Here is a 24,852-nt window from a genome sequence, read left to right on the forward strand (position 1 = left end):
AACTTAGGCAAGCTTTTCTCACACAGAAGTGCCAATTAGTATGCAGAGAGTACGCTATCTGTTCAAATGAAAGCTTAGGGAAAATAGTCACATGAGCCAAAACTGAATAGGAAGGCAAGTAGAAATGGGTTCTTTGGGTCATCTTTGTGAATGGTCTCCCAATAATCCAGTATTTCCAGAACTGCAAAGCACTATCTGTACAGCTCCATAGCCAAATCTAGAATGACTCAGGTGGTCCTTTTAACAGCATTTAACAGCATTAAGGAAATCCACAGCACAAGACTTGTCTGTACCACTTCGGGAAAATTATTTGGGCACCGCTGTAAATAGTTCACAACTGCACAGCAGTCATCAAAGAGACAAAGAAAGCAAAAACCATCTGGAACAGAGCCCAAATTATTCACAAAAGTCATATTGCCCTGTTTAGAAATCAGAGATATATCCACAGCCATACTGTTAGTGCAGCTGTGGTTGTTAGCAGAAGTGGCTGAATAAGACAAACTAAATCCAGAAAGCAAAGGAATTGGCAAACTTTACTGAGTCATAATCAGCCAGAAGTAAAAACAAAAAGACAAAACCAGAAAAAACTAGGCCAGACTTCTAACAAAATGAAACCACTACTACTGCAGAACATTCTGAACATGCTAATTTTTTTATACACAAGAAACACAGGCAAAAAAGAAAACTTATCAGCAACTATGTTCTAGAACTCCTGAATGGCTGGACAATTCCTACTAAAGGTGGAAGTATGAACTGATCTGCCCACACCCATTCCGACAATATTGAGTACAGAGCGTCATCGTACGGGGGTGGGGATTGCGTTTCCTTACCACTGCTTCTCCGCCCCCACTTCTGTCCTTCATTACTTCCTCTTTCCTCCCGGAGAGTAAAGAGGAAGTAAACAAAGACCAAATGGCCCATTCAGGGGGAGTTTTTATCACGCCACTTTTCCTGCACACAGGAACTAGATTGCAGCACATTCCATTTTTAAAAAAAAGTCAGTTTAAAAGGGGTCTATTTTGTGACAGAAAAACAAGCAGAAGGAGCGGGAGGCATATGGGAGGTTGACAACAATGTCTAAGCACACACAAACAACCATTCGTGGGCAGTAGCAAGTGTGCGATAAAACACTCGTCTAATGATGCCCATAGTTTAGACATCTGAAATGAAGCCTTGCAAAGGTAATGTACCAGCTACTAAGAAATTTGTATTGTGCTTCCTTTTTATTAGTGTTGATTAATAAGGTTGTGAAAGAAGACTTGATAGAACATCAATCTCTTTTTTCAAAAACTCACCTAAAGCGTTCTCCCATGCCTGTGTCTAAGTTAACCCAAAATTTGTTCAACACTGTTTTTTCAAAGGAATTGTAATAAATACACACACACACACACACAGAGAGAGAGAGAGAGAGAGAGAGAGAGAGAGAGAGAGAGAGAGAGAGAGAGACTGTTAAATAGACTGCACCTTTTTATTCAGTTACATATTCTTTTTAATCAATTTATCTGATTAATCACGTAAAAACTGAAGCTGTACTTGTTATCAAGCACTTGCCTCCTATTGCCAGACTCTATGCAACAAGCCAATGTGGTATGCTTCACCATCTTGTTTCACCATCTTGTTTCACAAATAATATGTGAAGTCACTGTGGACCCAGTCTGTGTTTATGTGCTCATTCACGGACGCACAAGGAGAAGTATGACTAACAACACAATCCCATGAATCTCTATTCAGAAATAAGTAAAATTAAGTTTAATTGGACAAATCCAGGTAATTGTATATTTTCATGCAGCTTAACTATTAGGTCCAGATTTAATCGTGCATAAATTAGACACATGGAAATCCCATTTAGACTCTACTTAATGACTAAATCTGGATTGAACCCTACGTCTGGAAGCAGTTTTATTATATTAAAACAGGGCAAGGCAACCATTTTTAGGCCCATGGGCAGATGTGGCAATTTGAAAACCTCCTGGGCAGATGAATTTTACAGATGAATGCCCATCATGTGCAGCCTCCCATCATCTTAATTTCCTAAGTATGTCTCTGAGCCCCACATATGGCCCAGAGACATGCAAGGGAAAAGCATATGGGAACAGTTAAAGGTCCTCACTTTGCTTTGAAGCTATCCTAGCTGTCAGTAAGAAATATTGCTATTTTTTGGTAGTGAATGCCATAGTTTAATCACGCGCTGTGTGAAGAAGTATTTCCTTTTATGTGTCCTGAATCTCCCACCAATCAGCTTTATGGGATAACATCAGGTTATATGAGAGTGGCAGAGGGAAAAAAGTCTCCCTATCCACTTTCTCCACACTATGCATAATTTTGTGTACCTCTATCATGTCTCCCCATACTCACTTTTTTCCTGAACTAGCAATCCGAGACGTTGTAACCTTTCCTCATGGGGGAGTTGCCCCAGCCCCTGGATCATTTTAGTTGCTCATTTGTGTACTCTTTCTAACTACAACATCCTTAAGTGTGATGACCAGAACTATACACGGTATTCCAAGTGTGGTCGCATCCCGGAATGTATAAGGGGATTATGGTCTTGGAAGTTTTATTTTCAATTCCTTTCCTAATTATGCCTAAGATGGAATTTGCCTTTTTCACAACAGCTTCACGTTGGATCGACATTTTCATCAAGCTGGCCACTCCAACCTCAAGATCTCTTTCTTGGTCAGTCACTGCTAGCTCAGATCCCATCAGCTTATACTTGAAGTTGGGGATTTTTTGCCCCAACATACATCACTGTACACTTACTTAAATTGAACCACATTTGCCATTTTGATGCCCATTCTCCAAGTTTGGAGAGATCTTCCTTCTTGTTTAACCACCCTAAATAATTTGGTGTCATCAACAAACTTCGCCACAGTGTCCAAGAGTGCACTCGTGCTCCCCAGGTGCCACATTACCTAGTCCTACATTAAAGGAAGCAAGCCATATATTCCCGGAAGATGTAGGGACAAGAAGAATGTTTTTTTTCCCTAGGTATCAGTCATCATCCAAACTTCAAGCAGGTTCTCAGCCTCTCACATAGCTGTTTGCCTTGGAAGAGACTGCTGAGATTTGATTGCACTCAATTTCATATTTGAATTTCTGATGAAGAGATGATTATTAATTAACAAGGGGATTAAATTTAATCTGATCTAGCCAGCTGCTGTTACCCTAATTATAATTAGGTCATCCTGTTTTGATCCTGCATGCCAAGGGGCAAGTGTTTGTGGGAGCATAAGCAGTTTGGCTTCTTAGAAAGCAGCAGTACTTTGTGGTCGGTCAAAGGTGTGTGACTTGCTAGTGGTTCTGCATACAAGACTTTATGCCATGTGCTTGTGGGAGAATTTGGAAATTAACCTTTCATTCATGACAAATAGTACAGCACTGATGAGAGCAGAAGTGCTTTCCTAAGTATTTAACAAAGACAAATATATAAGATAACTGTCTATATTTGATAGGGTGAGTAAAAGTATCTGCTTTGTTACTCTAATTATAAGATTTTGTATCAGTTCCTTGCATTGTCTCTGTTTGCCTTTTCTCTGTTTCAACTTAAAGCAACATAGAGCCCTGATTCAAACGTTATTTACATGGTCAAGCCTTGTGCTCATGTGCTCCTCTCTTCTCTCTCCTCTCTTCTCCTCCAAGCAAGGCTGCAAGCAAGAAATTGAAATCTTTTGCTCCTGAATTCAATTATCATAGTTTAGCGTAATGTCCAAACTCTACACTGTGGTTAGTCTTAACTATGACTATACAAGCCAATTTCATAAACCACAATGGTTTCAATAAACCATGGTAAAGACTAGCCACATTTTGCCTGGTTTTGAACATAACAAAAAATATGGTTAGCTAAAAATTGAAGCAAATGTTCATAACTCCTTGAGGTTGTGCCAGGGCAGGAGAAGGAAGGGGGAGCCCAAGATTCATTCACAAAACGCTAAGCCGTAGTTTAGCACAGATGTGGGGAACCATATTGGTGAGGGGAAGGCAAAGGGTGAGCAAAGCACACTGGGCCGGCGCTTGAAGGAGCTCTTGAAAGTGCCGCCCAAGTGGCCTTTGCTCATTCTTTGCAGAATGGAGATAACAAGGGGAGTTGCTTCAGCTGCAGCAGTGAAACACAGGCTGGTATAGTGGAAGTAGCTCGCTCAGTTTGGCAAGTGAGGCAGAGGCCCCAAGCTATGCTCCCATTTTTCATTTCAGGTATCGAATTCTCCTCGGTACTGTGTTAACACTGGGGACCCAGATCTTTTGCCTATGAACTTCTGCCTTAGGGAGGGGTATGTGTGTGTGTGTGTGTGTGTAGGAGGAGAGCCATGAGAGGACCATATTACTTCAGAAAGCAAAGACCACCTGATTGAATTCTCCCTCACTTCCAAAACTTCCTATATCCAAAACTGCACATACTCAAAAGCTAGTATGTCAGGGAGAAAGCTTCTCCCTGATGTGCTAGATTTCCATAGGCAGAGAAGTGAGGAATTCCCCCCCTCCCTCTCACATGGAAGAACATTTAAACATGTGTTCTCCTCCAAAGCAGATGGGAGCCCCAGGAAAATAATTGTCTAAATGCAGATTAGAAGTATTTCAATTTAGGCCCCCAGAAGGTAAGAAAATGAATCTTCATTTTTGACATCCCCTCCAGCAATTTTCTACGAATCCTGTGCCTAGTTTTAAGATGCCGTTTGCTCAGAAAAATCAGTAGAATGAGAGGAAACGTAAACTATACCTCATGCCTACAGGCATTTATGAAAAGGAAATGACAGGCATGATTATTTCTAATTAAAAATGAATAAATAAAACAAGAGCATTTTTGCCTGAAATGTTCAGGAGATATTGTAAAAGTGAATGAAGACTAGGAGGGAAGGGCTCCAACAAACCTATGCTGTGGCTGGGACAGCGGGTAGCAGATTGCAATTGGGGTGATCCTGAAATCTCATATTAAGAGTTTAATATGGAGTAATCCTGCCCACAAAATTTGTCATAGACCATACAAACCAATGTCACTGACTGAACACCCTTGAGTGTGAAGCTTCTAGGCCCAGTAGTCCCTTCTCATCCATGGGCCATACCTTGATGAGGCCTCCTTTGTCACAGCAATTTCAACAACTGAGCCCTCCCATCCCTTCATAACTCTTGGTGAGTCACCACTGCTTCTAACATTCACTGGCCTGCTGCTGTTGTGCTCTGCCTTTGACACACTCCACAGGATTCCTTCCCACCTCTCCTGATGCTGCTAGGATCCTTCACCTTCTCGATGGCCATGGCTATGGCACAAGGCCCTCCATTATTCCTTTTGCTCCTACTCTTTCTGAGCAACTGGGATGGCTTTAAAAGGAAACTAGACACATTCCTAGTGGATAAGGCTATCATTGGCTACTCTTCCTGAAAGTTGTATGTTACTTCCAGCATGCCCCTCTATAGCAGTTCCTGGGGAACATGAGCGAGAGGGTGCTATTGCCCTCATGTCCTGCTTGTGAACTTCCCATGAAGGGAAACAGGATGCAAGACTTGACAGGCCTTTGGCCTGTTCTTTCCTTTGTTCTTAAGTAGCAGAAGCACATACTCAGACAGAGACTCCATTTCTTTCTGTCCCTCCAGCAATGTGAGCTCTCTCTCTCTCTCTCCCCACTTCCCCTACAACCTATGGCTCTGTGATGTTACCCGGAGAAAGAATGCTTAATCTTCATTCCCACGGCAGAACTAGAAGTTACAAGAGATACATGGCTGCCCTACTGGCTACATCTCTTTCTCTCCCACTTCCCCCATAAAGTGTAAGGTCATCACATCATACAATTACACTGGCTAGACATGGTTTCCTCATCATTGGTTGTTGCCTGAAGGGGAGGGTAAGCCTGAAGCATGATTTGATCATGTCACAGATTGCTGTTTATGATGCATTCTGGGGAAGAGATGGGAGAAACTATGGATTTGTAGCTGGGGGGGGAGGCAGCGAAGGGGCAGCCAGCCAGCCATCTCTTCTAGCACCTTCACTATCAAACATTTTTGATACGGTAAAATCCCCACAAAGTGATTTCTGTGGGGGATCATTTTCATGTAGTAAATACATTCCAACTACGATAGGGTCGGGTACACATTCAGAAAATGTGTGCAAATGACACTTCCTGACAACTTTTACTGTATCAGAATAAATGTTCATTGTGTGCAAAAAGGTCCTACTTTATTTGGAATGCAAGAATGGGGCTTTAGAGAGGTAATATTTTATTCACATTTGTTCGTTGCTCAGGAAGAGCAAAGGTATGGGAGTCCTCCAATGTCTTCAAGCATTCTAATCGGGTTCTTGTCCCTTGCCACTTGCTACATCTTCTATATGCAGGCGTGTGCAGTTGAATGTTACAATATCAAATAGACTCTTTACAGTCTTTCTTTCATAGGAGACCTTAGATATGCTTCCAGGCCTATCTAAGGACCACTATTCTGATGCAGTCACCAGAGTAGATCTGAAAAGCACAGAGCAGAAGGAGAAGAAGGATATCAATGGCTACTAATCCTGATATCTATGTGCTACCTCCAGTATCAGAGGCAGTAAGCCTCTATACACCAGTTGCTGGGGAACATGGGTGGGAGGATGCTGTTGCACCCATGTCCTGCTTGTGTGTTCCTAGTTTACAGCTGTTTGTCCCATGTGAACAGAGTGGTGGACTACATGGGCCTTTGGTCTGTCCAACATGGTTCTTCTTACGTTCTTATTGAGTATGCGATCCAATGAAAACACATACTGAGATTAGATTTTGGAACATTCTCCTTGTTTGTGCCTCAGGATGGCTAAGAAAGAGAGGGCATGACTGGGACAACCAGAAGTGCTTAGAGAGGAATCTTGGACCACAAGGAGCAGAAGCTGAGCAGCAAGCAGCAGCTTAGCATCCATTCACGGGTATCGATTGCTCTTGCTGGGTAACAGGCGCAGATGGTCTCTGTTGAAGTGCCGTGCAACATCTCTATGCCAAATGGAAATTTGGAACACAGTGCTCCCATTCCCACTCACACCTCCAGGGAAACCTACTCACCAGCTAGCTATCTCCATCACAGGCCCTTTTCACCTAACCCCAGCCAAGCTTGACAGGTGACGTGCAGACCCCTGTATGATGCAAGACTTGTCCTAAGGAGCACATGGCCACAGGCACAGAAGTGATTTCTTTTACTCCATTCTGCAGAGCTAAAGCTTTTGAATGTTTAGAAGCAATAGCCAATATTCCAGCCCAGGCATTACAAAGGGTATTGTGAAAGCAGCCACTGCTTGAACTACCTGATTGGTGAAGACAGCGGCTCTCTTGAGTTTGATTTAATATGTGTCCTCTTCTGCACATTGACTGTAACTCAGAACTGAACAACACAGTAAGTAGCTCTAGCCTAGAAATGTGCACACATCAGCGTTCCCAAACATGTTTAAACTAAACTGTACATATATTGTCTAAACTTCTTAAGGAAACATCAGTTGGGATTGCTTCATAAAATGTGGAACCACTCTAAGTGAGCAGAGAATACTTAGACTTGGGCCCTTTCTACACCTAAGGATTATCCCAGGAAAACGGAGGGATCGTCCCTGCCTGCTCCTGGGATCCCCTGTGTTGCATTTGCATGCAAAAGAACAATCCCCGGATGATCCCTGGAAAAAAAGGCAGGTGTAGAAACGGCCTTGGGCTGTGAAAGGAACATACTAAAGCGGAAGAGAGATGGGCTCATCTTCCCTTCTCTGATTATAGCAAATTGTACTCAGTTTGGTCCAGTTCAATTCCTACTAGAGCTTTATAGCTAAAATTCCAGAGGGATAATAATCCCAAACCCACTGCACCACCAGCAAATGTTTTTGCAGTAATGGTGTTATAAGCTTGCTCTGCTGCACCACTTCCATTTTGCAAATATGCTGGAAACACAGGTCCTGCCTACAATTAAGAACTGAGCTGACCTGGCAGAGAATAAAAAAAAAATGCCTGCAGGGTGCCTTGATGGCCAAGAAGTGGGAGCTCTGAGTGAGAGCTATGAAGTGTTAGCTCTGATGTTTCAATAGCAACGGCAGTACTAACAGTAACTCTAAACATTGTATTCCTTACCATTAAGCATTTGGGGTTGGGATATCCTTAGGGTTGGTGTGTGTGAAAACAGACATAGTTGGGCACCTGCCAAGGGCCCACTCCCCGCAGAGCCCTTGAGTCCCCAGGACTTACTACTCCTCTTCAGCATTGTAATCTGCTTGTTCACCTGCCTCTTGCTCTGGCCCAGACAAAAGAGGAGCAGTAGGTACCACTGCCTACTTTCTTCCTGTCAATCAAGTGGGAGCAATGCTGAGGAAGAGGAGGAGGAGCAATAGGAGCTGGTGACAATGGCAGTGAGAAGGTAGATGCACTGAGGGAGGGGGCCGATTGAGGGTGACTCGCCCTCCGAAACCCGGGGCTGACACTGCTGGTGTGAATTATGTCAAAGTCTAAGGATAAAGAACAGGAGGCGTATAATACACCTATAGGGTGACCATATGAAAAGGAGGACAGGGCTCCTGTATCTTTAAAAGTTGCATAGAAAAGGGAATTTCAACAGGTGTCATTTGTATAGACGGAGAACCTGGTGAAATTCCCTCTTCATCACCACAGTTAAAGGTGCAGGAGCTATACTAGAGTGACCAGATTTAAAAGAGGGCAGGGCACCTGTAGCTTTAACTGTTGTGATGAAGAGGGAATTTCACCAGGTTCTCCATATGTACAAATGGCACCTGTTGAAATTCCGGCTTCAAAACAACTGTTAAAGATACAGGAGGCCTGTCCGCCTTTTCATATGGTCATCCTAACACCTATCTGTATCTGGAAGAAGACTCTGGGCTTGAGCAAATGAGTGGGCTTCAGCCAAATCTTCCTCAAAGGGTTGTTGTGAGGTTAATATGCTGTTCTGAAAAAAGATCAGGATAAATAAGGGGAAGGCAAAAGACAATTTTTTTGGCCTTGATCCAAGGTACCCTTGTTCTCCTACGAAAGAAATTCTGTAAAGAGTGCATTTGATATTCTAACTTAAAGGCAATTGCGGCAAATGCTCCATCCATCACAGCATTGCAAGTGTTTAGGTCAGTTTCTATTTCTTTTTCATTTATTGTATTAAATCCTTTTATTGTATTTATACTGTAAGGAAAAAGGAAGTTATATAACTTTTAAAATGATTTCAGAAATAAAAAGAAATGCTATAAAAATGATGAACGATGAACGCTGCTTTGCATATAAGTTTTGCTTGCATTTCTCTATAAAGCAACACTGGTAGCACTATGTAAATAGTAATTATGACAACCATCAGAGAGAGAGAGAGAAAGATGAAGCAAACCTCATGAGACTGTGCTGTTTTGGCATGAGGAACAGAGAGGGTGCTAGACATAAATTAAAGCCAGCAAGTAGGAATATAGCTTATCATTTTAAAAATTGGCATTTTTGAACTCCCTGTGAAGTGAGAACGAAACCCACTGTTTACTTAGCAGCTTCATAATAAAATGCAGGCACTGTCCCTTCCCACAGAAACTTATCAAGCCACTGACCTTGGCGCTCCACTACATTATGCATAAAGCAACTCCCCGAGCCATTTCAGTTTATTCCTTGGGGCTGCTAAGTATTGGGCGATAGGTTTCAAGGTGACCTCTCATTTGCAGGCTCGCGCCATCCTCGCTCCTGATTGACTGCATGGCAAAACAGATGGCGAGAAGCTGCTTGGATTTCATGCCGGCCCGTTAGATAAATGTGGGGTGCTTAATTTCACCCGCTTCATGCAAAGAAGCCAATTAGCGGCCTTGCTCCATCTTGAAATACAAACCCCAGGCACATGCCCAGGCACGCACTGCCTCCCCCAGCATTCTCCGCACTCTGTAAAAGGCGTGATGAGTTTTGCTGGTGGTTTTGTGTAAAGGAGGCGCATTTTTTTTTTAAAAAAAATTGTAATTTCACGGTAACCAATTGCCAGTGTTTGCTTCTGTAGCCACCCTGATCTGCCAGGAGTGCACTGAAGCATTGGCTTGAGATGGAACACACACACACACACACACCGGGCTCTTTTATTAGAGGTTTGGGTCCCAAAACCTGGGATGTTCCTGCGTATTTTATCACCTCTCCTCCAGTTTTACATTTGGGGCAGTTTCATACTTGCATGGACATTACTTGATCGCTGCTCCAGTGAGGCTCCCGCCGATGTCCAGCTGTCCTCCACGGAGCCGCGAAAGCAAGAGGGTCTGCGAGGGGTAAGTGGCCTGCTTTTAGCCAGACTAAAACCCCTCCCAGCCCAGTGGCACAAAATCCTGCCCAATGCAAGATGAGCACGTCTCCTCCTTGCCCTGCCCACAAATCCCTCCCCACGTCCAGGCTATGCCGGGCATGGCAGAATGGGCAATGTATGCACTGACGCTACTGAAAAGGAGATGATAGGAAAGTTGTGCCTATTCTGTGGCAATTGATACAAACAAAGGAAGATGCATTCGACTGAATCAGAGCATCTTGCTCTGTATTGCCCACACTGACTGGCATCCATGTCTCCAAGGTCTCAGACCTCTCCCAGCCTCGCTAGATGACATCCTTTTAACTGGAGCTATCAGGGATTTGAACACAGGACCTCCTGCATGTAAAGCCTGTGGTCCGAACAATAGACTTTCTCCTTTGGTGATGGCTCATTCACACATGCAGTGTTTTAAATGGCTTTAAATGATTTTACATTTTTAAATGTTTTAATTCATTCATTTATTATTACATTTTTATCCCACCATTTTTCCTCTTGCAAAGAACCCAAGACAGCTGACATGGTCCTCCTCTCCATTTTATCCTCACAACAATCCTGTGAAGTACATGAGGCTGAGAGTCAACAAGTGGCCCAAAGTCACCCAGCAAGCTTCATGACCATGTGGGGACTAGAACTCGGATCTGCCGAGTCCCAGTCCAACACTCTAACCACTACACCATTCTGGCTCTCCCTCTTGTAAGACCTCTTGAGTCTTTTTCTGAGAAAGGCCTCCAAGAAATGTACTGAATCACCATCACCACCACCACCATCTGTTGATGGCACACTCATTAAATGATGACCATGCATCTCTGACCTGCCCCTTAGTCTTTGCAGCTCCGAGGGATGTCCCTGTCAATTGTAGCTCTTCTTTTCTCATATTTTTGAATCAGAGGTCTCTGGCAGGATTCTGTTCTCCCCCACCCCCACCCACCAGTATCCCACTGTGCTTTGAAACTGCAACATTGACATAGATGCTTGAAAGGTACTGCTGTTTCAGATGATCAATAATCCCAATGCAAATCATTTATCTGGGTGAAAAAGTGATTATAATGCTTTTCTGGCGCGCTGAAGCAGAGGCGACACCCGCCCCCCATGCCGACAAAGTCTCTGTTTACAGTGTAATGTTCAATCAATGGCCCCTGTGGCCTGGTAAGTGGAAGCTGTTGCCTGGTCATGGAATCAGTCAGATTAGATATGGGCTGACGTATTCAGAGGGCAACATGGATCTTTGGGAAACATCACTGTTGCTATATCAAGGCCAGCTTTCCCATGTATCAGGCTGAAGCAACCTTCTTCAGGCCACACACTGATACGGGACAGAAAAAAGCAGAAATTGGTGTCTGAATGATCCAGTGAGTTGTTGCTGGGGGTTTTGTTGTTGTTGTTGTTGTTTTGTTTTTTTAAGTATTGACCTTAGGAGAGGGATCATTTAGGGTCCACTTCAGGCAGGAGAAATAACCCTTTGAGATCTGCTTCAGGCAGAAAAAAATGTCTTCAGCTGATGCTGCAAAAATTAGTGGTACAGGGACTGCTTGGTATGCAGACGGTCCCATATTCTATCCCTGGCATCTCCAGGTAAGGCTGGAAAAACTCCTGCCTAAAATCCTGGAGAGCTGCTGCCAGTCAGTGTCGACAATACTGGGCTAGATGGAGCCATGGTCTAAGGCAGCTTCCTGTGTTCCTATATATGGTTACTTCTGAGGACTTGACTGTTTTTCCAACCCTTTTTCCCATCCATGGATCCAACGGGACAGGAAGACAGGTGTCACCCCGAGTTTGGTTACTGCTGCGTTTGTACCTATGGAGTGCAATTGGGAGCAGAGGGGACAGGGAGGGAATTTGTTCCTGGATGGTAATGTGGGCACAGGGACCCATCACAGCAACATCAGGCTCAGCGCTCTGTTTCTCATGAAACTTGCCACGGAGATAAGCCAGGAAACATTGGCCAACCACTTGATAGGGAGGCAGAGCCAGTTCCACTGCAATGTAGCTCAAGGTATTCCACTGTAAAAACTGCTGCCAAGAGACAGCTGGCATGTTCATGGCCAAGCAGAGAATCCCAAGAGATTCAAGGGATGGGGAAGCAGGGAATACACCTGGGCTTAGAGGATAAATTTCCGAAGGAGGGGCTGGAGTCTCTTGATCCTGGGATCACAGCTTCAAAAGGAAGGGGCTTTCATTGGAAGTGTATCTTCCACCACAGCAAGAAGCACCCTCTGAGTAATCATGCTCTAGGGAGCAATGTGTAAAGATTTGGTATGAGAGAACTTCCAGGTGTGTATTTCAGTCTCTCACTCCTTCTCTCGCTTGCTGTCTTTATCCAGGGCATAGGTTCTTAAATAAGAGCAAGCCACAGGGATTTGTACAGGGCAGTGGGGTTGCAGCTTGAAATGACATCTCACCAGACCCAAAGAAATACTCCAAGTGCCACAGGGAATTGCATGCGGCGGCCAACTATGTACATTGTAGCTGTGAGAGCAGTTTCTTCACCCTTGATAGATCTGAAAAACACTTGAGCCTGCATGACTAACCAGCATCATCCCTAGCTCTGGATGGAAGTGAGTCAAGACTAGAAAAACTGCAGTATTCCGACTGTCTGTACCCACACTCCACCTTACATTGTATGACAAAGTCAGTCTCCCATATATGATCTCTCCCCTTACTCCAGATTCTTTGGCTTTGGTGTGTGATTCAGGACTAGGGGTTGGGCACACGTTACATGCCCATGCGTGTACAATCAGGAATCGGCATCTATGATGTGTAATGCGGAGTCCAAGAACCGACATGGAATAATTTGGTATCCAAAGAATGCAAGCATCATGGGGGGGGTGTTTTCCTGGAGTGCACTTTTTGGATGACCCTATGTGTACGTTTAAGTCTGAGAAACATCTGCAGAAAGATGTTTGGACCATTGCTGAAAAGAGAGCCAGTGTGGTGTAGTGGCTAAAGTGTTGGACTGAGAGTTGGGAGATCTGGTTTCTTGTCCCCAGTCAGCCATGGAAACCCACTGGATGACTTTCAGCCAGTCACAGACTCTCAGCCCAACCTACCTCACAGGGTTGTTGTTGTGAGGATAAAATGGAGAGGAGGAGGATTATGTACACTGCATTGGGTTCCTTGGAGGAAAAAAAGGCAGGATATAAAGATGATGATGATGATGATGATGACGACGATGATGATGATGATGATTTTAAGAGCTGTCCAGCTGAGAGGTCAGAGGCAAATCACGTGTTCATTTGGCAAGTAGAGAAATATGAGTCCAGCAGCCCCAATTGGGCACTAAATGATGATGGCAGGTGATTGCTAATGCTTCACTGAACATCCAGCTCACCACCATTCAACCCATGTTGGTTGCTGCTAAAAGCAGGTTGGGTGCTTGGATTGGATTCATAAGCCCTGTGAACTTCATGAGCTTCACCATATTTCAAAAGCAGCCTAGATCCATTCAGGCTTCATTGTGGTGGTTTGATTGTATGTGTTACCCCTCAGAAACTCACACCTGAGCAGGCCTTGGGATAGTCTTAGAGCTAGGCTTCTGTGCCTCATGTGTTTTTTCTCTATGGCCTCTAAACCCTCTCCCTGTGTTCTGGGGGGGGGGGTGCTGTGCTGCCTCACCTTTCCTGTTTTCTCCCTCCTGGCCAAACTTGTTGAAGTAGCTTGATACACAACAATGCAATTTTCATACTCTGTTTAGATCACAGAATCTGGAGCTCCTAAAATATGGAACACAGGCTGTAGACATTAGAGATCACCTTATCCGCATGCAGCACATACCGCTCAGCAGCAATAGTAATATCCACATGCTAATCTCTAGCCTCCCAAAAGTGGGGAATCCCACTGTGCCAACCATCACAGTCCAAGGTGGCTACTTGCGTATGGCTAAAGAAGCATCACCAAACTAGAGATCAAAAGTGGGTATGGGTTTGCATAAAATTTGCATATGCTAATGTATGTGTATAAATGCACATTTAGAAATGATTGCTATAATTTAGATAGAACTACGTTACAGGTCACCCTAGTGGGGAAGACCAAGTGACCTGTATGCCTAACTATTGAGAGTGTGCAGAGTCAATGTCCTAAGTGTTGATGGGCAACTTCAAGGTCCCTGCTCTCTGTTTCTCTTTTTATCTTGGGATCTGCAGCCATTCAAATAGAGGACTATCTTCTGACAGATGTTCAGGTAGAGGACTGTCCTCTATAAAGTAGGAGACCTGGCTACCCTAGACACAAGCCTGAAGTTACCATCCGTGTCCTTTTTGTTTCCCCATCATCTGAGGATTTGCTCACAGCAGTCAGTGGCTGCCGCTATTTTTAATGTCCTTATCTCTGCCTATTTTAATACCTGAGCACCTGGGTGTGATAGAAATGTTATAATTTGACAGGCCTTTCTCCTCTGGCTTGGGCTGACGAAAGACGATTTTAAACTCCGGCTTCAGCCATTTGATCTGATTTGCAGCAAAGGGATGTGATTTCAATACCAAACTAGGTGGCAGGGTCTATCTTCCTCCCAGGTTGCATGTTGCACTGGCACTGTAGCTTTGCTGGCTTAAAAAATAATTTCTGTGGTGAGATAACAAATCACAGTACGCGTTAATAGAAAATTGCACCAAGTTTATAGTGAAAGCACCTGAGGGCTTCCTTTAGTTATAATCATTGTCATTATCACCGTAATTAAGAGCAATAATATTTTAATAATGAATCTTGAAGAATGGGCAATGAAGGACCATTTGTCTAAGCATTTCAGACAAAGGAAGCAGGTATGCTTGTTCCTGGTTCTTAGCACTGGGCCAAAATTGGAGACATGTCCAATGACAGAGAAGCGAGGAGCCTCCTCTGGAATGAGGGCATAATTCACAGACACCATTGACGCTGATGTACTAGGGCAGCTTTCCCCAACCTGGTGCCCTCCAGTTGTCTGAGGACTACAATTCCCATCATCCCTGATCGTTGGCCATGCCACTAAGGGCATATGGAGGTTGTCGTCCAAATGTTCTGTACCAGGTGACTGGCACGTAGAACAAGAACTTCAATATGACAAGCTATACAGAGTTTATAAAAGAAAATTCTGCAAATTGTGCTGAAAAGCTTTTGTTATACAGTATTTCTCTGCCTGTTTCAAGTCCAGTTAGCTTGTTCCTAATGGCATGTTTTCCAAGATGAGATGGAGGTTACTAGTTACAATGTATCTAAACTAGCAGATGTATGCTTTATTGTCTTCTTTTATCTAGTGGAGAAGAAATGGGGGTAGCTACCTTTACACTCACTGTGATCATGCATTTTGCATAGGTTATAGAGTAAACACAAAGCCCAGTTGAGTGTAGTGCAGGAAAGCATCTGGTCCTCAAGGCAGACTCATCCAACAGGTACGTTCATTCATGTTCATTTCACAGGGGATCCAGAAGCAGAAAGAAATAAGCACCCCATGGCTCGTTCACCTACATCTGTTGTTACATAACAAGATGTCCAAGTTCTTAGCATCAGTTTGGCAAAGGAGCAAGCATTCTGTGGGCTATGAATCAACACACCCTGCCTTTATTAATAATTGCAATGGACACTGAAGAAACAAGGCTCTGGGGTTCTTGTTTTCAGCTTGGCTAGCGTCAGCTTGAATTACTGCACAATTCAAGACTGGGCAAACTAATGGGTGCAACTGAACCATCGTACGCCAAGTGCTCGCTTCACTGTTCTTGTGTCTCCGTTTCTATAGAAGTCTTCTTTTTCCCTCTATTGCAGAAAAGCCACGGATGAACAGTATTCTCACCTCTGCCACAGAGCCCTATGATCTGTCCTTCTCCAGGTCCTTCCAGAACCTCGCTCACCTCCCACCATCCTACGAGTCTGTGATCAAGACTAACCCAAGTAAATATTCTTCCCTGAAGAGATTAAGTAGGTGTCTGCTCATTTTGTTATCTTGCTGCTTGGTGTGCATGGTTAGGGTGAGAGCAAAGTATTTTCTCTTGCTGTAAGCATCTTTGCTGGGTGGCCCTTCGTTCATTGTCCCTTCCCTCTGAAGTCAGCCTGTGAGCTATCACCTTGGGTTGGTGATAGCTTGCCTCATCACCCTCTTCTCTCGGCTTGTTCATATTTACCAGTCATATATGTACATAATATTGTCCCTTGCTGCCAGGGCTGGCCCTACCATTAGGCAGAGTAAGGCAAATTGCCTCAGGCGGCAGTGGCAGCCTCTCAGCTGTTCCTCCTGCACAACCCAGCTGTTTGCTGCTTTTGCCGCACAACCTTTCCTGGGGGCCGAAATGGGTGTGGTGGAAGGCACTATTCCATCGCTGATATTGAACTAAGATTCAACTGCCAGTCCAGCTGGCTTCAGTACATAGAATAGGGAGTGGGTGCCATCTTGTCCTTCACCTCAGACAGCAGACTGTCTTGGGCTGGCCCTGTTTCTTGTGATAGTCACCTGACTTTTCCACTAATTCCTTCACTCAAGGATCACAGCAATGCAGTTTGGCCACTTTATATGCACCCTAACAGATAAGTGCTACCTTTGCTCTTCCTTTATACTCTGGGGAGGTTGTTAATCCTAAATTGTAGGCTAAACATCCTGGCCAGAGCAGTCGATTCATTTCAAGGCATAAGGAACACCTGATTATCACTAGGCTGGAGCCAAAATATTGCCAAATCAGGGCAAATTAATCAGGGCAAATTTCAGGGGTGGGTTGTGAAGTGTGAAATGCACCACAATGCACCTTTAATTTGCTTCTCCAGATTTCTCAGCCACAGAAGAAGTGGGAAGCAGCACACTGGCTGGGAAGACAAAGAGAGTTATTCAATTGCCAGGGCACTAGGATGGCTAACCCTTCCTTCCTGCACTGTGCTGGGAAGGTAGGGAAGGTTGCCCATATGCCTGAACCACACAGGGAGACTGCCCTCTCTTCCAGCACTTAGAAGTGGCTCAGAGCACAGCATTGGAAGAGTCTCCTCATGGCCTAGGCAACTGGGTGACTCTCCAACACTGTGCTGTCAATTAGTACACAGCACAGGAAACCTAAAAAAAAATCAAGATTATGGCAACCAGCTTGATTGGTAACTGGCAAATAGAGGGAGAAAACGTGGAGGCAGTGACAGACTTTGTATTTCTGGGCGCAAAGATTACTGCAGACGCTGACTGCAGCCAGGAAATCAGAAGACATTTACTTCTTGGGAGGAGAGCAATGACAAATCTTGATAAAATAGTTAAGAGCAGAGACACCACACTGACAACAAAGGTCCGCATAGTTAAAGCAATGGTATTCCCCGTAGTAACCTATGGCTGCGAGAGCTGGACCATAAGGAAGGCTGAGCGAAGGAAGATAGATGCTTTTGAACTGTGGTGTTGGAGGAAAATTCTGAGAGTGCCGTGGACTGCAAGAAGATCAAACCAGTCCATACTCCAGGAAATAAAGCCAGACTGCTCACTTGAGGGAATGGTATTAAAGGCAAAACTGAAGTACTTTGGCCACATAATGAGAAGACAGGATACCCTGGAGAAGAGGCTGATGCTAGGGAAAGTGGAAGGCAAAAGGAAGAGGGGCCGACCATGGGCAAGATGGATGGATGATATTCTGGAGGTGACGGACTTGACCTTGGGGAAGCTGGGGGTGGCAACAGCCGACAGAAAGCTCTGGCGTGGGCTGGTCCATGAAGTCACGAAGAGTCGGAAGCGACTGAACGAATAAACAACAACAACAGGAAATTTAGGGGAGTTGTCCAATTACCCCAGCAATGCAGGGACACTTCCCCATTGGCCAGTATGGGAAGGGAAAGGAGGCATGCCCATGTTGCCTAGGCAACAGTTGAAAGTGTTCCTTTCTGCTTTTTCCCAGCACAATGAATGAACTTGGCCACCTTTGTAGCCCTTCACATCAACAAAACAGGGGTTCAATCTTGAAGCCTGCAAATGGGAATGCAATGTTAGGGTGAGCCCTACTTAACACTGAAGTGTAACTAAGATGGGATGTAGTATTCCTCGCAACACCTGTATCTCGGTCTGTTATTGATTAATACTTTGACCTCATTGCTGATAACAGTGTTTATGTTCCCTCAAGTATTCATTGATTTTTCCAGTACTAAATCTTCAGGATATATGCCTTCTTCAGTTGTTTTTCCCCCTCAGCCTGTAATCTTGACAAAAGTTTGAGCTCTTGCTTGCACAGACTGCTCAACGAAAAAAGGATAATTACTTACACATTGCCAAAACAGAGGAAATGTATCATCAAAAAGGAGAACAAAGGAGGGGCTGGATTGACATAAAATTTACATATTATAATTTACAAGTATAGATGCATCATCATCATCATCATCATCATCATCATCATCATCATCATCATCACCACTTAAAGCCCTTTTGCCCTTCTCTATAGCCAAAAGGCTCCCAGTACGACTTACAAATATAAGTGTTAAAACAGTTCCTGCTCTTAGGCTTACAATCTTAAAGACAACACAAGTAAAAAGGAATAGGAAGGAAGAGTAAAGCAAGCTCAAGCACCAGTTCTTCGTGTTGCACTTCTTATCATCATTACCTGGGCTGGAAACAGTTCAAGGAGCCTGATGGAATGGCTGTTGACTAGGTGATAGGTGTGGAGAGCCAACCATCACCTGATGAAATGGCCCTGCTTCTCTCCTTTCCCTCTTTCTTCTTTAGAAATCATTACTGCCATTTAATAGAAAAACAATGCATCTCAACATAGAGAAGAGGAACGTGTGCAGATGACCTGTGTGCTTACTCAGTCTTCTGTCTAGGCGCTAAGGGTTGATAGACAACTTCAAGGCTCCTACTGCTCACTATTCTTATGGTTCTTTATCTTAAAACTGCAATTGGATGGGACAGCTGTCCGAATATAGGAGACCTTCAAAGAAAACACTGTACTCTGATAGCCCTTCAAATGTACCGTAGGATACATGGCCACCTTACATATAACATGGGTTAGATCCAGATTTAATCAGATTAGCCCCATTGAAATGAGATTTAAATTAGTCGTGACCTAATCTTATCTCGAGTCCTATAGATTTTAATGCATCTACTCTAAGCATGACTAAATCTGGATCCAACCCGTAAGATTTAACAGCAAAAATAGGTAAATGGAAACTCCACTGGATGTATTTGCTACTGCATTATACCATTTCAGATTGCAGTTAGTGGATGGAATGGCTGTCCCATGCATAAAATGCTCGCTGCCTGCCTAGAATGGCCAGGGGATCGTAATAGGCTATCCTTTCCTCTGGCATGACAGCTTTGCTTGAGTTTTATGTTGGGGAGCATTCAAACATTTAGTATCCCATCTGAAGTCTGAAACAGTACAGCTCTAAAAGAAATACATGAAATGCTCATCCACTGTAGCTCTACAGTCTGATGTTCACTGCAAGATCCCCTTGGACTAACTATATTTTTGAAAGCAGGGGAGGCCAAAGGTTTCTAAATTCCCCACCTCAAATTAATATCCTGATAAGTGAACTGAATTTGGCTTATTTTGCGGTAAGAGCTGCAAAAATTAGGAAGGAACAGGTTCAGGTGTCACTGTAGATACACGGAATACAACGAGAAAGTAGGATATGTATACTGCAGAAGATGTGTGTTGATAGGAGTAATTGCTGTATAGTGCACCACAAACTGTATTTTTTTTATGTAATAATGTGTGATAATATGTGTTTGGCTAAAACCCATTTAGGGTAGCCATGAATAAAATTTGATTTATAAGGGAGAGTGCAGAGCAGGATGCTACAGCTGTGAACTATAGCTGGACTAGGGTTGTTGTTTTTTAAGCCCTGTCTATGTATTTTGAGGGCTGGCCCTTTAGCCAGGAACCAGGTTTTCCTTCTCTCCATCACAATAGTGGCCTCCCTTTTGAATGACACAATTAGTGTGGAATCCGATGGTCCAAGAGACTGGAACGATGATGACCTAGTAATAACGCCTTCCTTTCCTTAGGGTGCCTGAACCACATTCTTTAACGAAGAGAAATTAAGGAGACAGGATGTTGAATTTCACACACTGAATATGAACATACTCTTTGGCTGCAGTCATGTAGTTTGTAACATCGTTAGCTTTATTTACCAAATATATTGGGCTGGAGACAGATTTATTTAAGCTGGATCAACTGCACTGGTGGAAGTGGACTTCCTTGCCCCATGCCCCATCCTTCTGACGTCAAACCCTGCAGCCCCCTGCGCCAAATGGGTTGAGCTGTGATGTATAGGAAGGGGAGTCCCCAAAACTGGATGGAGGGACCTTCTTCCAGCAGACCCCTTCTTCTTGAGGAAAGGAATTCCTGGATCCAACCCATTTGAATCAGCAAATAAACAAAGCCATCAGCCAGATATAATTACGTCAAGAGGCCACAGTCTGAGATCCTCAGTAGGACAATGCTGTTTCGATCCCATCCATAGTTGAACATGCTTGGGAGGCTTTTGCCACCAGTACTGTTAAAACTGAAGTTCAGGTGAGGCCATGAAAAGTTTCAGAGGGAACATAATGCTCTTCTGCAGCTTTTTGTTTGAATAATGTAAACTGTTTTGTAATAAATTATTATAAATAGACATTAATCAAATATTGGCATAAAACCATCTCCTGGGGAGTAGCCTGTCTCTGTTGTGCATTGCAGTCTTCACGTACATGTGATACTGATTCACATGCAAGGGCACATGCCATGAGTGGGAAAGCCCTTGATGTGGCCCACGATGGCAATGCTCTTGCTTCCTCTACTAACTCTACTGTGCCTTTACCACATTGCCGAAGACATTCCTTTTTTGCCATCTCATCCTTGCCTGCTACAGTTTAAGTCCTTAATGCTGTCTTTTTCTATTACCTTTCTCCACGTAGCTGACAAGGACGCTGAGGAATACTACTCAAGAAAGAGACACCTCCCAGACTTGGCCGCAAGAGGGACCCTCCCTCTCAATGTCATCCAGCTATCCCAGAAACAGACCACCCAAAGGGAGCGGCCCCGCCGTGTGATGCGGGCCATGTCCCAGGACCGAGTGTTGTCCCCGGAGCGGGTCATGCCCGAGGAATTCAGCATGTCTTATGAGCGGATCCTCTCCGATGAACAGCTATTATCCACTGAGCGCCTCCACTCCCAAGACCCGCTGCTATCTCCAGATCACTCTGGCTTTGGAGAGCAGTCCATGTCGCGGGCTTTGTCGCACTCAGACGTCTTTGTTTCGACGCCCGTCTTGGATCGCTACCGGATGACTAAGATGCACTCCCATCCCAGTGCCTCAAATAACTTGTACAACACCTTGAGTATGAACCAAACGTCCGCCAAGCGCCAAGCATTTGCCTCCCGGCGGCACAACACAGTGGAGCAGCTACACTATATCCCAGGACACCATCACCATTACCGCACAGCCAGCAAGACAGAGGTGACTGTTTGATCAGAGACACTGTGCATTGTAGATAATCCATTTGGACCGGGGGATGGGTTCAGTGCCCTACACTGCAGTGGCCTTACGGCCAAGATAACCTCTAACTCCATGTCTGAAAAGACAGACTCTTCCGACAGTCCTGTCTGTGTTGTTTTGAAAATTCATCTACATGTTATTGACATAAGGAGGAAAAACAAAACCTGAATAGGGAGAGACGATACAGGTAAGATTTCCTGACATGCTCAGTTTCTGTCAAAGAAAGCTGTACAAGATGGTGGTTCTTTTCAAGGGCTTGCTTGCACCTACTCTCTAGTGCAAGGTGGGGGCAACTTGTGGCCCTCCAGATGGGACTACAAATCCCATCAATCCTACTAGCCAGCATAGCCAATCGCAAGTGATCATGGGAGCTGTAAGCCAAAACATCTGGAGGGCCACAAGTTGCCCACCCCTGCTCTTGTGTTTGCTGAGCTTGGACTTTAATGTCCACCATGACAAACAGGGAGGAAAAACTCACACAAAATTGGCATAACATGGCAATATTGGCAAGCCTTCCAGTCAGGCACAATGGGATCCAGTTGTGATCCCAGTGTTTGCGAAGTGTTGGATTTTACCAAACTTCCCAGCTATCGTCTTGGCTGAGGACAGTTCCAGCTGAGGTCCATCTGTTAAGCTATAAGGTCGTAACCCATGTTCACGTAAGCATGGTTTTTGGAGAAATTCCAGTGGCAAATACTATTAACTAGCTAACAGGTTTAGAGATGATGGCTGGCATGGTTGGGGAACCACTTTGTTTTACATGTAAGTGTAAAACAGAACTACTCCAGTGCCTACAGATTGCCAATGCTCTGGATGGCAGAAGAAGAGAGATGGATTGGTTTATAAGCACAATTATGCTGATAAGTGTGTTTGCCAGCTCCACCTCTTCTCTCATCCGTCCTCATACATGTAAATCCCCAACATGTAAATAAAAAATTAAAAGGAAATAGGACAGAATTGCCTCTCCCCACGACAAGAGGCACCAAAATCACACCCATACTCAAAGCAAGGTGATTTTTATGCCTAGGATCTCATTGCCCCAGACACAGACACAATACATTTGCAATATCTGGGAGTAAGCCCCATTGAAATTATTAGTCTTCTCCTGAGTAGATTTGCATAGGATTGTGCTGTTAATTATGAGATATGTGGAGTAGCTGTATCCCAATTGTCATTCCATGAACAGTTGGTTGCAATCTACAGTAGGTTTTGTTCAGGCTGCAACTTTCTTCCAGCTACCCTCCTGAGATTCTCACAAAGAATAGCCATTTTACAAAATTTTGTAGAGAGATTGATATGTTTCTTTTCATCCGCATATGACCCAATAACATTTTTGGACTCTCAATCTTGCTGCATCCTAATTCCATCCAGCAGGCGAAATGCTTGCACATCTCATATACCAATTGGACACATTGTACAGTCACTGTGCAGTGGTAATTAGACACTGGGTGTCTGTAAAGTCTTTCAAAGAAATGTTCGTAGGTCCAGCATTTGTTGGATTTTGTATAGTTGGGATAGATGTTAATTCTACTTAACATGTACACTGTGACACCCCCATCTCCTTGCCTAGCCCTGGCCTCGGGTGCAACAACTAAATGAGATGGCCAGACCCATGTGAATGTGTGAAATGTCAGTTCATCCCATTAGGAACTTGTATTCCAAGTGCACATGCCAGTCCTGCGCAACGGCACCTGGAGTTCTTGCATCAGATCCCACAGAGCTTAACAGTCTAAACCTGTACATTGATGAAAAGTTCTTGACATCCATGGCTTGCTCTGGCAAGCCCTGAAATTCCCCTTCATCAGATCTCTCTCAGGTGGCTTTGCACTTGGGACTTATCTTCTCTCTGCTTTTTTCAGAGAGGCACACACGTGAAAAAGTGATGATCCTTTGTAGTAATGTGATTTCCTTTACAGCACTAGTAAAAAGCAGCCTCGGGGCTGTTTTGTGCTGGTATGTTATGTTTGTAGACTACAGACTGGAACCATAAGAACCCCCGTGCTTTGGTTAACAGAAACTGGGCTGGGTAGGAAAGATAACCATGGGCGTGTCACATCCAGCTGTTGTTCATGCCCTGCTCACAAGCAACAGATGTGAGCTCCGCGGTAGTTATTGCTAACTGTCATGCATCTAAATAAGGCCACAGCATGGTGTGAGAGACGCGCACTGTAACTCGTACCTATTCCCATCTTCAGTGTTGCTGTCTTCAAACAACTCTGGTGCCCCACAATATGGGCAATAAAAGGTTTCTCGCCTACAAGAGTGGTATTCCTATGGTATCTACCTAGAAGTGTAAGAGTGCCGTGCCACCTGCATATAGAATGTCAAGTATGTGGCTTTGAGGTTTCCATTATGTGGGTTTCATGAATGAAACAGATAGCAGAGAGAAGGGCTGCAGGCTGTTGACTTGCTGAAGCAATGAGCAATTGGGATATTGTGTGTGGACAAGACCAAAGCAGTTGTAGGAGCACCAGAGCATGTAGTGCTGATGAGGGGCTCTGGCACCTGCCTCTGATTATTCCTCAAGGTCACACCGCACATCTGTCTGAGCTCCATGCCAGTGGGGAACACACAGATGCCCATCCATCCAACCTTGTCTGGCCCATTTTCAGATCTGCTGCGCTGACACAATCACCTGCAAAGCAGTCTTGGTCTCCTCTCTTCCTGTCTTGACACAAGCACCGTGGCTGCTGCCAGAAACTGCTGCTGTGTGGCAGGGAATCCACTCAATTGCTGGCTACACCCCTGCAGAGGTGCTCATGGAGAAGAAAGCTATCAATGGCTACTAGTGGCTACTAGTCCTGATGGCTATATGCTACCTCCAGGATCAGAGGCAGCATGCCTATGTTCACCAGTTGCTGTGGAACACAAGTGGGGGAATACTATTGCACTCATGTCCTACCTGGTTGGCCGCTGTGTGAAAAGAATGCTGGACTAGATGGGGCTGTGGTCTGATCCAGCAAGGCTCTTCTTACATTCGTATACTTTTCTGTGGCAATTGTGTTGCCTACAGAAAATGCAAAGTAGGTCCTGTTCTCTCAACAGCTAATATGTCCTACATGACTCACCAGCACATCCTTCTGTATAAGCCCTCTGAGGACAACCTAGAGCCATAGTGGTACCCAAAGTGTGGTGAGATTGCTAATGTCACCTCTGCCTGGGATATGGTGTAATGTTTGAAAATGATGATTTGAAGTATTCAGATGGTTGCTATTGGTGAAG

The 24,852-nt window shown here is 44.4% G+C and overlaps 1 protein-coding gene across 3 annotated transcripts in view; it reads left to right on the forward strand.

Annotated features, from left to right (window-relative positions):
• Positions 1-21,912, forward strand: part of SHISA6 (shisa family member 6) — a 304,834-nt gene extending 282,922 nt beyond the window's left edge. For 2 of the 3 annotated variants that reach the window (XM_063120436.1, XM_063120439.1), the window contains 2 exons: positions 15,970-16,122; positions 21,050-21,912. In XM_063120436.1, the coding sequence (XP_062976506.1) occupies positions 15,970-16,122; positions 21,050-21,603 (707 nt within the window). In that variant the 3' untranslated portion in view covers positions 21,604-21,912. The remainder of the gene's footprint in view (positions 1-15,969; positions 16,123-21,049) is intronic. The other variant, XM_063120438.1, reaches the window with a different exon arrangement.
• Positions 21,913-24,852: the final 2,940 nt, after the last annotated feature.

Source organism: Elgaria multicarinata, chromosome 3 (assembly GCF_023053635.1).
Source record: "Elgaria multicarinata webbii isolate HBS135686 ecotype San Diego chromosome 3, rElgMul1.1.pri, whole genome shotgun sequence".
NCBI lineage: Eukaryota > Metazoa > Chordata > Lepidosauria > Squamata > Anguidae > Elgaria > Elgaria multicarinata.